Source organism: Megascapheus bottae, chromosome 9 (genome assembly GCF_031878675.1).
Source record: "Megascapheus bottae isolate mThoBot1 chromosome 9, mThoBot2.hap1, whole genome shotgun sequence".
Taxonomy (NCBI): Eukaryota; Metazoa; Chordata; class Mammalia; order Rodentia; family Geomyidae; genus Megascapheus; species Megascapheus bottae.
The window spans coordinates 36,261,121-36,273,777 of record NC_143517.1 but is presented as its reverse complement, the minus strand read 5'-3'; the positions used below and the strand labels follow the sequence as shown (position 1 = coordinate 36,273,777).

The following is a 12,657-nucleotide window of genomic DNA, read 5'->3' as shown; positions in this document are numbered from 1 at the left end:
ACTGGCAAAGAAGAGGTGGAGCTGGGTGTGATGATGATTCACAGGATTCAGAGTTTGAGGCTGCTGGTTGAGTAGGTGGCTTACACCTAAAATCAATCTTATCTTCTCTGAAGGCTGTGATCTGAGGATCACAGCTTGAAGGGTGCCTGGCTAGGAAGTCCAAGGAACTCATCTCTAAATAACCACCATAAAAATGGTAAGTGGAGCTGTGGTTGAAGTGGTAGAGTGCTAGCTTTGAGTGCAAAATTCAAAGACCAGCACCCACGCCCTAAGTTTAAGTTTTGAGACAGGCACACACACAAAAGAGGTTTGAGCCTAGTTTGGCTTGCATAGTGAGACAGTCTTTAAAAACAAAACTAAACTAAAATATAGGGCATATAATCCTTGCACTAGAGAGGCTGAGGCAAGAAAACCTTGAGTTTAATATTAGCATATATTTCTCAAAAAAACAAAACAGAAAATTAATTAACAAAAATGTATCCTTTATGAAATTTAATTATTGAAATTAATGCAAATCTAATGTTTTTTGAAGAACTACCTTTGTTATAACAGCTTTTATTTTTAAATATTATAGATTATTTTGTTTTTTTTTTAAGAACTTGGCAAGTGGCTTGAACCTCTGAAAAACCTTAGATTTGAAATAAACTGCATCCCAAACTTAATTGAATATATTAAACAGGTAAGTAAAACTTAAAATTCTTTGATTTTATGAAACTGATACTATTCAGTAATAATACATTAAATCACTTATCCTTGATTGATTAATTAGACCATATAGGTACAAATGAAATATAGTTGTGTGTTTGATTATACATACCCACAGTTATACATACTGTATTGCTTTTCTACTGGGTTCTGCCCTATTTTTATTTGAAATGGGAATGAATTTCTTTTTGATGACATTTATAAAAGTATGGCATTATGTAATGTGTCAGTTAAACTTTGGACTAGTAGAAAAGAATTTCATTCAGAATTTTTAAGTGAAAATTGATGTGTCTACTGCCAGATAATCCAAGCAGGAACTAGTTTTCTCAGGCTAATTTGAGATAGTTTATAGTTTATATGTACACTTGAAATAGTTCATAAATTAAAATTTCTAAAAATCTATATGAAGTTCATTACAAAAGCCTATAAAATTCATTACAGAATTATAAAATTCATTACAAAATTATAAAATTCTATAAAATTCATTATAAAAACCTAGAAAATTTTATTGATTTTGTAATAGTTTAGTGTTAGAAAATTCACGATGAAATCACTCTTGTTACAATAAAAAAAAAATCACTGAATTGTTAATCTTCAAGTCTTTTTTCTTTGCTTAAGATGATGATGTGCTAAAAGCACTCATAAATATACAAGTGTCAAGCCAGAATATAGACTTGGAATTACCTTTTTTTTTCACTTGGCAAATGAGATGTGTGTTGGTTTGCATTGGGAGGGGTTGGGGGGAGACAGGGGTGGGATGGGGTCGGGAGCCATCTTGATCTTTAAATTGCAATGTATGTTGTTAATTGATTATATATGTATCTATGTAGTCTAATCTTGCTAACAGATTTTGATCTGACAGCAAACAAAATATTGTTTGGGTTTCTGCGTTTCAGAATTTTCTGAAAGTTCATTTTCTCTTTTTGTTTTTTAGTGAAAACAGATATACGCCCAGCCTTGAGCTGGAAAGCTCCCTGAGCTGTTCCTATAGCGCCCAAGCCGAATTCAAGCCCCATGACCCACCAAAAAAAATAAAAAAATAAATAGAAATAATATTTTGTGGGCCAGGAGCATGGCCTAGTGGTAGAGGACTTGTCTAGCATGCATGGACCCCTGGGTTTTATTCCTCAGTACTGCATACGCAGAGGGAGCCGGAAGTGGTGCTGTGGCTCAAGTGGCAAAGCGCTAGCCTTGAGTAAAAAGTGTCTAAGGACAGTGCCCAGGCCCTGAGTTCAAGCCCCAGGACTAGCAAAAATAAAGAAAAGAATATCTTGTAAATGTAGATGGTCATGAATTTTGTGTACCTATTTCGTAGTAATCTTCAGTTTGTCAAATATCCAAATGTTTGAATAAAGATATTTAAGAAAAAAAACCAACTGTTTTTTTGGTTGGTCATGAGGCTTGAACTCTGGGCCTGGAACTCTTCAGCTTAAGGGTATTGCCCTACCACTTGAGCCGCAACGCTACTTCTGATGGTTAATTGGAGATAAGGGTCTCTCTGGCACTATGGGCTGGCTTTTAACCTCAATCCTCAGATCGAGTAGCCACTAGGATTATAGGTGGAGCCACCATGTCCTGCTTAACTAAGAAATTTTTTAGTTAACAGAAATTTAAATTAGATGATACAATTGAGAGGTACCCCCCTACCCCCACCCTTATACACACATACTCCTGGGGCTTGATTTCAGAGCCTGAGCACTGCCCTGAACTTCTTTTGCTCGACTGGCACTCTACCACTAAGCCATATTCCCAGCCAAGAAATTTGACTCTTATGTAAATTTTTACTCTGTCATGGTATTTTAAGTACCTTTGTACTAAGAACAATTGTTTCAAGACTGAAATGTCACTTTTGGCTCTCTGCTGCCTTAAATTCAGAAAAAAACAAAATTAGAGGGAAATATCTAACATAAGAAAGATCAATTGATTGATTGATTTTTTTTGATGCTGGTCCTGGGCTTGAACTCAGGCTTGGGGGGCTGTCACTGACTTTTTTTTGTTCAAGGCTAGCTTTCTACCCCTTGAGCCACAGTTCCACTTTGTAGAGACTCTTCTGCCTAGGCTGACTTCAAATTGGTCAGGCTTCGGATTGTGATCTTCAGATCTCAGCCTCCTGAGTGTCTAGGATAGTCATGAGCCATCAGTGCCTGGCTAATTTATCGATTTTATGTTATTTAGAATGCTAGTTTATGAAACCTACAAAAATTTAGACTATCATAAATTATACCATAAGCATGCAGTGAAGACACATCAACTGTATTTCTTTTTTTCCCCTATAACTATGTTTTCCACACTTGTAATGTTCATTTAAGAAACAACAACAATAAACACACATCAACTGTATTTCTTTTTTTTTTCCCCTATAACTATGTTTTCCACACTTGTAATGTTCATTTAAGAAACAACAACAACAAAGGGCTGGGAATTTGGCCAAGTGGTAGCCTGCTTGCCTAGCATGCAAGAAGCCCTGGGTTTGATTCCCTGGAACCACATATACAGAAAAAACCAGAAGTGGCACTGTGGTTCAAGTGGCAGAGTGCTACTTTGAGCAAAAACTGTCCAATGACAGTGCCCTGGCCCAAAAAGGGAATCTATGCTATGTAGTCCAAAAACATTCCATGTTGCTTCTCTGTTTTGAATTTTAGTACCTATAAAACTTTTTAAATATAGTTTGGTTTAAATATAGGTTGGTATAAACTTGTAATCTTAGTTATTTAAGAAAACTGATAGAGGAGAACCATGACGTCAAGACCAACTTGGGCACCCTACCAAGACCCTGTGGTCATTCTAATCAGCTGCTTCATTTTGAGAAAAAAAGATGGTATAAAATGGATGTATATGAAAAATTTATTTTAAATTCTTCTTTGACAGTGAGAGATTGTAGTGAGGATTGAACTTGGGGCTTTATGCTTGCAAGGCTAGGTACTCTTACCAAGCCGAGCCATGCCTCCAAGAGTTCCTTTTTGCATTTTTTGTAGGGGAGGGGTGTCCATCATGTCGCTTGAACTCGGGGCCTGGAAGCTGTGCCTGTGCCTCTTTGTACTCCAAGCTAGTGCCCTACCTCTTGACCCATAGCGCTATTTCCGTTTTTTGAGTAAGTTTCATGGACTTCAGTGCCCGGGCTGGCTTTGAGCCACGATTCTCAGATCTCAGTCTTGCGAAGCCCCACTTCCTGTTTCTGTTTCTAGAGGTTAATTGGAGATATGAGTCTCAGGTTCTTTTGTCCCAGGGCTGGCTTTGAACCTTGATCCTCAGATTTCAGCCTCCTAAGTAGCTAGAATTACAGGCATGAGCCCCAATGCTTGGCTACATTGATTATTTTTGAAACAGGATTTCTTTCCTTTATGCCTAGGCAGGCCTGAACTGTGATTCTTCCACTTCTGTTCTCCTTTACCACTGGCAATGTCAGGCATATACCACTACACCATTGAGTGAGGTGGAGTGTGATGAACTTTTATGTCTAGGCTGGCCTTGTGCTATGATACTCTGATCTCTGTCTCTAGTAGGTAGGATTACTAGTTTGAGTCAACTATATGTAGCCCATTTTAACCTCTTAATACAAAGAATACCATACACTTCTGTTGTAATCATTGTTTTAGTTACTACTTTAAATGCATATACATATGGATGTATGTATGTATTTTTTTTGGGGGGGGGGATTGGTCATGGGTCTTGAACGCTATCCCTGAGCTCTTTAGCTCAAGGCTAGTGCTCTACCATTTGAGCCATGGGGCCACTTCCAGTTTCCTGATTATTAATTGGAGATAAGAGTCTCATGGACTTTCATGCTCGGGCTGGCTTTGAACCACGATCCTCAGATCTCAGTCTCCTGAGTAGCTAGGATTGCAGGTGTGAGCCACTGGTGCCTGGCTTTATATAATTCTTTTTATCTGCATGATACCACACGTAGTACAAAATATACTACTTACAATTTTCATAAACTCCTCTATTTACTGAAAATATAAAATACTGTGTGTTCTGAAAGTCCTTTTTCTTTTTTCCTTTGGGAATTGGAAGATCACATTTTCTCTGTGTGCAGTTCCTAGGTCTTGAACTCAGGACTTGGGTGCTATCTCTGAGCTTCTTTTGCTCAAGACTAATATTCTACCACTTGAGCTACAGTACCCCCTTCTGGCCTTTTTCTTCTGTTTATATGGTATTGAAAAATCAAACCCAGGGCTTCATGCATGCTAGGCAAGCACTCTACCACTAATCCACATCCTTTCTACTCTTTCTATTCACACTCTTGCTGATACCAGCCCTACAACAGAACCTATTTTATTCTATATTTTTGTTGTTGTTGTTGGTTGTGGGCTTACACTCAGGGCTTGGGTGCTGTACTTGAGCATTTTCACTCAAAACCACCTAACCACCTTGAGCCATAGTACCACTTCTGGTTTTCTGGTGATTAATTGGAGATGAGAGACCCACAGACATTCCTGCCTGGGTTGGCTTAGAACTATGATCCTTAGATCTCACTCTCCAAGTAGTTAGGATTAAAGGCATGAGCCACCAGCACCTGGCATTGTTTTTGTTTGTTTGTATATTAACGATATTACAGGGTTTCATCCTGGTATTTCACATGCGCATATATTAATCAGAGTAATTCTCTATTTTGTTTATTTTTATTTTAAAGAATATTGATAACTTGATGACTGCAGAAGGTGTTGGCCTTACGACTGCCCTACGTGTTCTCTGTAATGTGGCATGTCCACCACCACCTGTTGAAGGTAAAGTTGCTAATATGCTTCAAAATCTCCCACTTGTTAAGACTAGAGTGAATTATCATTTACCAAATATTCAAAACTCTTGACTGATTTTTTAAAATATATAAGTAATTAGTTTTTTTCTTCTCCCTATTATAAAGGCCAACAGAAAGACCTGAAATGGAATCTTGCTGTTATTCAGCTTTTTTCTGCTGAAGGAATGGACACCTTTATTCGGGTTCTGCAGAAATTGAACAGTATTTTGACTCAGCCTTGGAGGCTCCATGTCAACATGGGGACTACCCTTCACAGAGTTACTACTATTTCAATGGCTCGCTGCACACTCACTCTTCTTAAAACTATGTTAACGGAACTCTTGAGAGGTGGCTCCTTTGAGTTTAAGGACATGCGTGTTCCTTCAGCACTTGTTACTTTACACATGCTCCTGTGCTCTATCCCCCTATCAGGACGTTTGGATAGTGACGAGCAGAAAATTCAGAATGATATAATTGATATTTTACTGACTTTTACACAAGGAGTTAATGAAAAACTTACGATTTCAGAAGAGACTCTGGCCAATAATACTTGGTCTTTAATGCTAAAAGAAGTTCTTTCTTCGATCTTGAAGGTTCCTGAAGGATTTTTTTCTGGACTCATACTCCTTTCAGAGCTGCTGCCTCTTCCTTTGCCCATGCAAACAACTCAGGTATAACATGCATCTTATAAATGACTGCAGTAACAATTTTAATAAAGCCATTGAGTTTTGTTAAAAATGAAAGCAAAACCTCATTCTTCCCCTCAAAAAGGCATGAGATAACTCAATGAGGATGAGATAAAACTGAACCGATAGTCATTGAGGAAATATGGGGATAACATAAATAAATTTTTGTCAAAGGAGTTTTATGCTGTTATATATACTTGTACTTACATTTTTCTGTTATTTCAAACCTGCCCCCCCTTTATTATGTTTTATAATTTTGCAGTAACTTTATTGCCTCATAAGTGGACTCTGTTCAATTGACTGTTAGCCTGAGAACAATGAGGGTTTTTTATTTATTGAATTCAAATAATGTTTAATTATGTAATAGAAAACTAATTGTTTTAGGCATGCAGTAAAAATGTTTATTTCTTAACAGTGCTTCCTGATCAATTTCTCTGACTAAATAAATACTTAAAAACCTATGTACATACACATTATACTTTTTTAACAGGTTATTGAGCCACATGATATATCAGTGGCACTCAACACCCGGAAATTGTGGAGCATGCACCTTCATGTTCAAGCAAAGTTGCTCCAAGAGATAGTTCGCTCTTTCTCTGGCACAACCTGCCAGCCCATTCAACATATGCTACGGCGTATATGTGTTCAGTTATGTGACCTTGCCTCACCTACTGCACTTCTGATTATGAGAACTGTGCTGGATTTGATTGTAGAAGACTTGCAAAGGTATTTTTGTTTTTCCATAGAATTTTCCTTGTTATCCTTGATACAGATATGCTTTGTTCTTTTTTTTTTTTAATAGATTAGGATTTAGAATGCCCAGATAACACATACCATGTAAATATACATGAATATGTATAACTGTATGTGAATTGTTTTAAACTAGAAATTAGCTATTTTATTGCATATACAAAATACATGAAATTATAAAGATTTGGAAAGTTGAAGTATACTGGGCTTTGGGTGGCTCAAGTGGTGAAGTGCTTGGGAAGCACAAGGTCTTGAGTTCAATCCCTACTTCTGCCAAAAAGAAAAAAAAAGACAAGATAAACTGTGGAGAAGTCAATCTGAAGAAAATATATTATTATTATTATTATTTATTTATTTATTTATTTATTTATTTTTTGCCAGTCCTAGGCTTGGACTCAGGGCTTGAGCACTGTCCTTGGGTTTTCTCAAGGGTAGAGCTCTGCCACTTGAGCCACTGGACCAATTCTGGCTTTTTTTTCTATGTATGTGGTACCAAGGAATTGAACCCGGCTCTTCGTGCATGCTAGGCAAACACTCTACCACTAAGGCCAGACTCCCAGCCCAGAAAATATATTATTATAAAATTTTATAGTCATTAAAAAAATTCTAGAAAACTAAGCTGGATGCTGGTGGCTAATGCTTATAACCCTGGCTATTCAGGCTGAGATCTGAGGATTGCAGTTCAAAGGCAGCTCAGGTAGGAAAATTAATGAGACTCTTATTTCCAATTAAACACAGAAAAGTAAAGTGGAACTGTGGCCTAAGTGGTAGAGTACTGGTCTTGAGCAAAAGAACTCAAGGACAGTGCCTAGGCCCTGAGTTCAAGTCTCACTACTGACAAGGAAAATCTAGAAAACTTACCATAATCAAAGATGAAATGTTTTGTACAAAATTTGTGTTGATATGTATGGAAAAAATTAAATAATGCCTTTAAAATCAAGAACTTGTTTACTAAATATATTGATTTTATTCCAGCACTTCAGAAGATAAAGAAAAACAGTATACTAGCCAAACCACCAGATTTCTCGCTCTTCTTGATGCTCTGGCTTCACATAAAGCTTGTAAATTAGCTATTTTGCATCTAATTAATGGAACTATTAAAGGTGATGAAAGATATGCAGAAATATTCCAAGATCTTTTAGCTTTGGTGCGGTCTCCTGGAGACAGTGTTATTCGACAACAGTGTGTTGAATATATTACATCTATTTTGCAGTCTCTCTGTGATCAGGTATTTATAATATTTTATAAAGTTTATGTATGTGTGTTTTAAAGCTCTCGCTATATATCTTTGCTATGATCAAGGAGATGTCACCTTTATTTTATTAGTCCTACTGTTTAGGAAGATAAATTTGACAAGTGAAGCAATAGTGAAATGATTTCATAGCTTTTTTGGATTAGCATTTCATGGGTGTCTCTGAAGAACTTTTTCTTCTTTGTAATGTTGCAGTTTTGGATAGTTGCTTTCATACAGCTTTTTCAATATATTTATATTTCTTTGGTTATTCATCGACTTGAACTCTGGGCCTGGGTGCTGTCTCTGAACTCTTCAGTTCAAGGCTAGTGCTCTACTCCTTGAGCCACAGCACCATTTCCAGTTTTCTGGTGGTTAATTGGAGATAATAATCTCACAGATTTTCATGCCTGGGCTGGCTTTGAACTGTGATCCTTAGATCTTAGCCTCCTAAGTAGCTAGGATTACAGGTGTTGAGCCACTGGTGTTTGGCTGTTTCAATATTTTTTAAGGATAGTTTAAGGATATGTTATATTTCTTTTTTTTTCTTTTCTGGCACCAGTCCTAGGGCTTGAACTCAGGCTCTGAGTACTGTCTGTAGGCTTTCTTCAGGCTGCAGCTCTACCACTTGAGCCACAGCACCACTTCTGGCTTTTTCTATGCATGTGGTACTGAGGAATCAAACCTGGGTCTTTTTGCATGCTAGGCAAGCACTGTACCACCAGGCTGAACTCCTGGCCCATGTTTCCTTTTTTCTTTTCTTTCTTTTCTCTCTCTCTCTCTCTCTCTTTCTCTCTCTCTCTTTCTTTCTTTCTTGCTTTCTTTCTTTTTGTGGGTCATGAGGCTTGAATTCATCCTGGCTGCTGTCCTTGAGCTCTTCAGCTCCTGGCTACTATCCTACCTTTGAGTCAAGCCCCACTTCCCATTTTCTAGAGGTTAATTGGAGATAAGAGTCTCAGGCCTTTTTGTGCCTGGGCTGGCTTTGAACCTTGATCCTCAGATCTCAGCCTCCTGAGTAGTTAGGATTACAGGTGTGAGCCATGGTGCCCACTTCCTTCAGTATTTTTGAAGGATGGTTAAAGTCTACTATGTTAGGTTTCTCAGTAAGTACATATATATCAAGTTATTCTTGAATTTTATAGCTTTCTTAGTAAATTAAATCATTTTGCCTTCTTTAGACAACTTATAAAGGCATTGGGTATTAGTTCAATTTTCATAAGATAATGGTATTATTTTAGCTTTGAAAGCCAGTTGTAATTTTTTTTTTTTTGCCAGGCCTGGGCTTGGGCTCAGGGCCTGATCACTGTCCCTGGATTTTCTCAGGTCTAGGGCTCTACCACCTGAGCCATAGCACCACTTCTGGCTTTTTGCTATGTATGTGGTGCCGAGGAATTGAACCCTGGTCTTTGTGCATGCTAGGCAAGCACTCTACCGCTAGGCCAAACTCCCGGCCCGTAATTTAATTTTTTTAAGTACCGAAGTTTGAACTTAGATGCTTGAACTTTTCAGCAGTTACTCTACCACTTGAGTAATATCATCCCAGTTCATTTTGCTTCAGTTATTTTTTGTAGCTTTATTTTTTTGGTCAGTCACAGGACTTGAACTCGAGGTCTGAGCACTGTCTCTGAGCTCAACTCAAGGCTAGTACTCTATCACTTGAGCCACAGGGCCACTTCCAGTATCCTGGTGGTTAATTGGAGATAAGCGTCTCATGGGTTTCTGTACCTGGGCTGGCTCTGAACTGTGATCCTCAGATCTCGGCCCTTTTGATTAGCTAGGATTACAGGTGTGAGCCACCAGCTCCCAGCTGTAGTTATTTTTCCAAATAGGCTTTCACCTTGATCTTTTGTTTATACTTCCCATATAGGTGAAATGAGAGGCACTCACCACTACATCTAACTTGATTTGTTGAAATTGGTTCTCCTGAACTTTTCACTTGGGCTAGCATTCAGCTGTGATCTCCATTTCTACCCACAGGGATTACAGGTGTGAGCTACCAGCACTGGCTGGAAATTTTTTTTACATGACTTGTTTTCAGACAAAGAAGATCTGGTAGAAAATAATTTTCGAAGCTGGCATAGTGGCTCATGCCTGTAATCTTAGCTTCTCAGGAGGCTGAGATCTGAGGATCAAGGTTCAAAGCCAGCCCGAGCACAAAAGAATCTGAGACTCTTATCTCCAATTATCCCCTAGAAAACCAGAAATGGGGCTTGGCTCAAGGGTAGGGCAATAGCTTTAAGCCAAAAAGCGCCAAGACAATGCCCGGGCCTTGTGGTAGGGTGGTAGCCTTGAGCTGAAGAGCTCAGGACAGTGCTCAGGCCAACTTCAAGCCCTAAGACCCACAAAAAAAAAAAAAAAAGTTTTGAAAAATAATTTTTGACAGAAAAGATTTTTTTTTTTTTTTTTGCCAGTCCTGGACTTGAGCTCAGGGCCTAAGCACTATCCTTTGGTAGTCACTTGCATGACTATGGTAAATGACACTGAAGCATTCTGACTATCCTCATCATAAATCCCTTACCCAATACCCTGTTGTTCTAATTTCTTTTTTAAAAAATGTTTGTATTGTAATTCATTAAAGGGTTATATTATATTCACCAGATAGAAGGTGCATTACTTAACAATCATTGCTACCCCTTTTCATGTTTTTGTCTCCATTTCTCTCCCCCACCCCCTGTTGTTCTAATTTCTTTGTTTCAAGCCTTTATTTTGTTTTCAAGTTGAATACTGATTTGCAGTTTGTTGATGTAATTAAAGGTTATGAAATGTACACAAACGCCCCTGTAAAATCCAGTTTATGTCTATAGAAAAAGTAGTAGATTTTTTTCTTTTTTTTTTGCCAGTCCTGGGCTTGAGCTCAGGGCCTGAGCACTGTCCTTGGACTTTCTCAAGGCTAGAGCTCTACCACTTGAGCCTCAGCACCACTTCTGGCTTTTTTTCTATATATGTGGTACCGAGGAATCGAACCCGGGTCTTCGTGCATGCTAGGCAAGCACTTTAACCACTAGGCCAAACTCCTGGCCCCCCCCCTTTTTTTTTTTTTCTTTTTTTGTAGCCAGTCCTGGAACTTGAACTCAGGGCCTAAGAACTGTCCTTGGGCTTTTTCAAGGCTAGCATTCTTCCACTTGAACCACACAGCATCACTTCTGGCCTTTTCTGTGGTACCAAGGAATTAAACACAGTGCTTAGTGCTAGGCCACACTCTAGGCCTAGTAGTGGAAATTTTTTTTTTTTTTTTTTTTTTTGCCAGTCCTGGGCTTGAGCTCAGGGCCTGAGCACTGTCCTTGGACTTTCTCAAGGCTAGCGCTCTACCACTTGAGCCTCAGCACCACTTCCGGCTTTTTTCTATGTATGTGGTACCGAGGAATCGAACCCGGGTCTTCATGCATGCTAGGCAAGCACTTTAACCACTAGGCCAAACTCCCGGCCCCAGTAGTGGAAATTTTTAATGTTAGCTAAGGTTGATTACTATTTAGAAACTCAACTTTTCAAAGTACATAAAAAGTAGAGGAGAATATTTAATTAAATGATTGCTCTAAGGTGTTCATTTAATTCACCCATTCCTACTCATACTCACTTTTCTTTCTTTTTTTTTTTGTGGGTCATGGGGCTTGAACCTGGCCTGGGCGCTGTTCCTGAGCACTTCAGCTTAAGACTAGTACCCTATCCTTGAGCCAAGCCCTATTTCCAGTTTTCTGGAGGTTAATTGGAGATAAGAGTCTTAGGTCCTTTTGTGCCTGGCTGGCTGGCTTTGAACCTGGATCATCAGATCTCAGCCTCCTGAAGCCAGCTTGGGCACTATAGACTGTAGGCCTCTTTTATCTCCAATTAACCACCAGAAAACCAGAAATGGGCCCATGGCTAAAATGGTAGAGTGATATCCTTGAGCTTAGGGTCAATGCCTAGGCCCAGAATTCAAGTCCCATGACCAACGCCCTTCTTCCACCACAACCCCCCCACAAGAAAAAAATATGTATATATTTTAATGAGATAATTAAGTAATGCTAAATGATGATGGTGGCTATTTAGAAAATTTATTTTTTTTCTCTGCCCCCTTCTTTCCTCCACAGGACATTGCACTTATTTTGCCAACTTCTTCTGAAGGTTCTATTTCTGAACTGGAGCAGCTCTCCAATTCTTTACCAAACAAAGAGTTGATGTCCTCAATCTGTGACTGTCTCTTGGCCACCTTAGCTAACTCTGAAAGCAGTTATAACTGTTTATTGACATGTGTTAGAACAATGATGTTTCTTGCAGAGCATGATTATGGATTATTTCATTTAAAAAGGTAAGACTTTGTCCCATTTAATGTCCTCTTTTTTCATATTTTTTTATTGTAATTAATAGAAGGGTTACATTATATTCACCAGATAGAAGGTGCATTACTTCACATATATTGATACCCTTGCTCATGTCTTGGTCCCCACCATTTAATGTCCTCTTATATTTAAAATTTTACTGTCACACATTCTCCCAAATCAGTTAATTTCTACCTATTATAAACAGTTAAATGTATCATTTCTTCTATGGGAACTTTTTTGGGTATATGC

At 38.4% G+C, this 12,657-nt stretch overlaps 1 protein-coding gene across 3 annotated transcripts in view; it reads left to right on the top strand.

Annotated features, from left to right (window-relative positions):
* The window catches only part of Virma (vir like m6A methyltransferase associated), a 60,315-nt gene that overhangs the window by 24,148 nt on the left and 23,510 nt on the right, over positions 1 to 12,657 (top strand). For all 3 annotated transcript variants that reach the window (XM_090339072.1, XM_090339070.1, XM_090339071.1), the window contains 6 exons: positions 597 to 679; positions 5,339 to 5,432; positions 5,570 to 6,114; positions 6,620 to 6,855; positions 7,855 to 8,107; positions 12,178 to 12,395. In XM_090339072.1, coding sequence (XP_090195198.1) covers positions 597 to 679; positions 5,339 to 5,432; positions 5,570 to 6,114; positions 6,620 to 6,855; positions 7,855 to 8,107; positions 12,178 to 12,395 — 1,429 coding nt within the window. The remainder of the gene's footprint in view (positions 1 to 596; positions 680 to 5,338; positions 5,433 to 5,569; positions 6,115 to 6,619; positions 6,856 to 7,854; positions 8,108 to 12,177; positions 12,396 to 12,657) is intronic.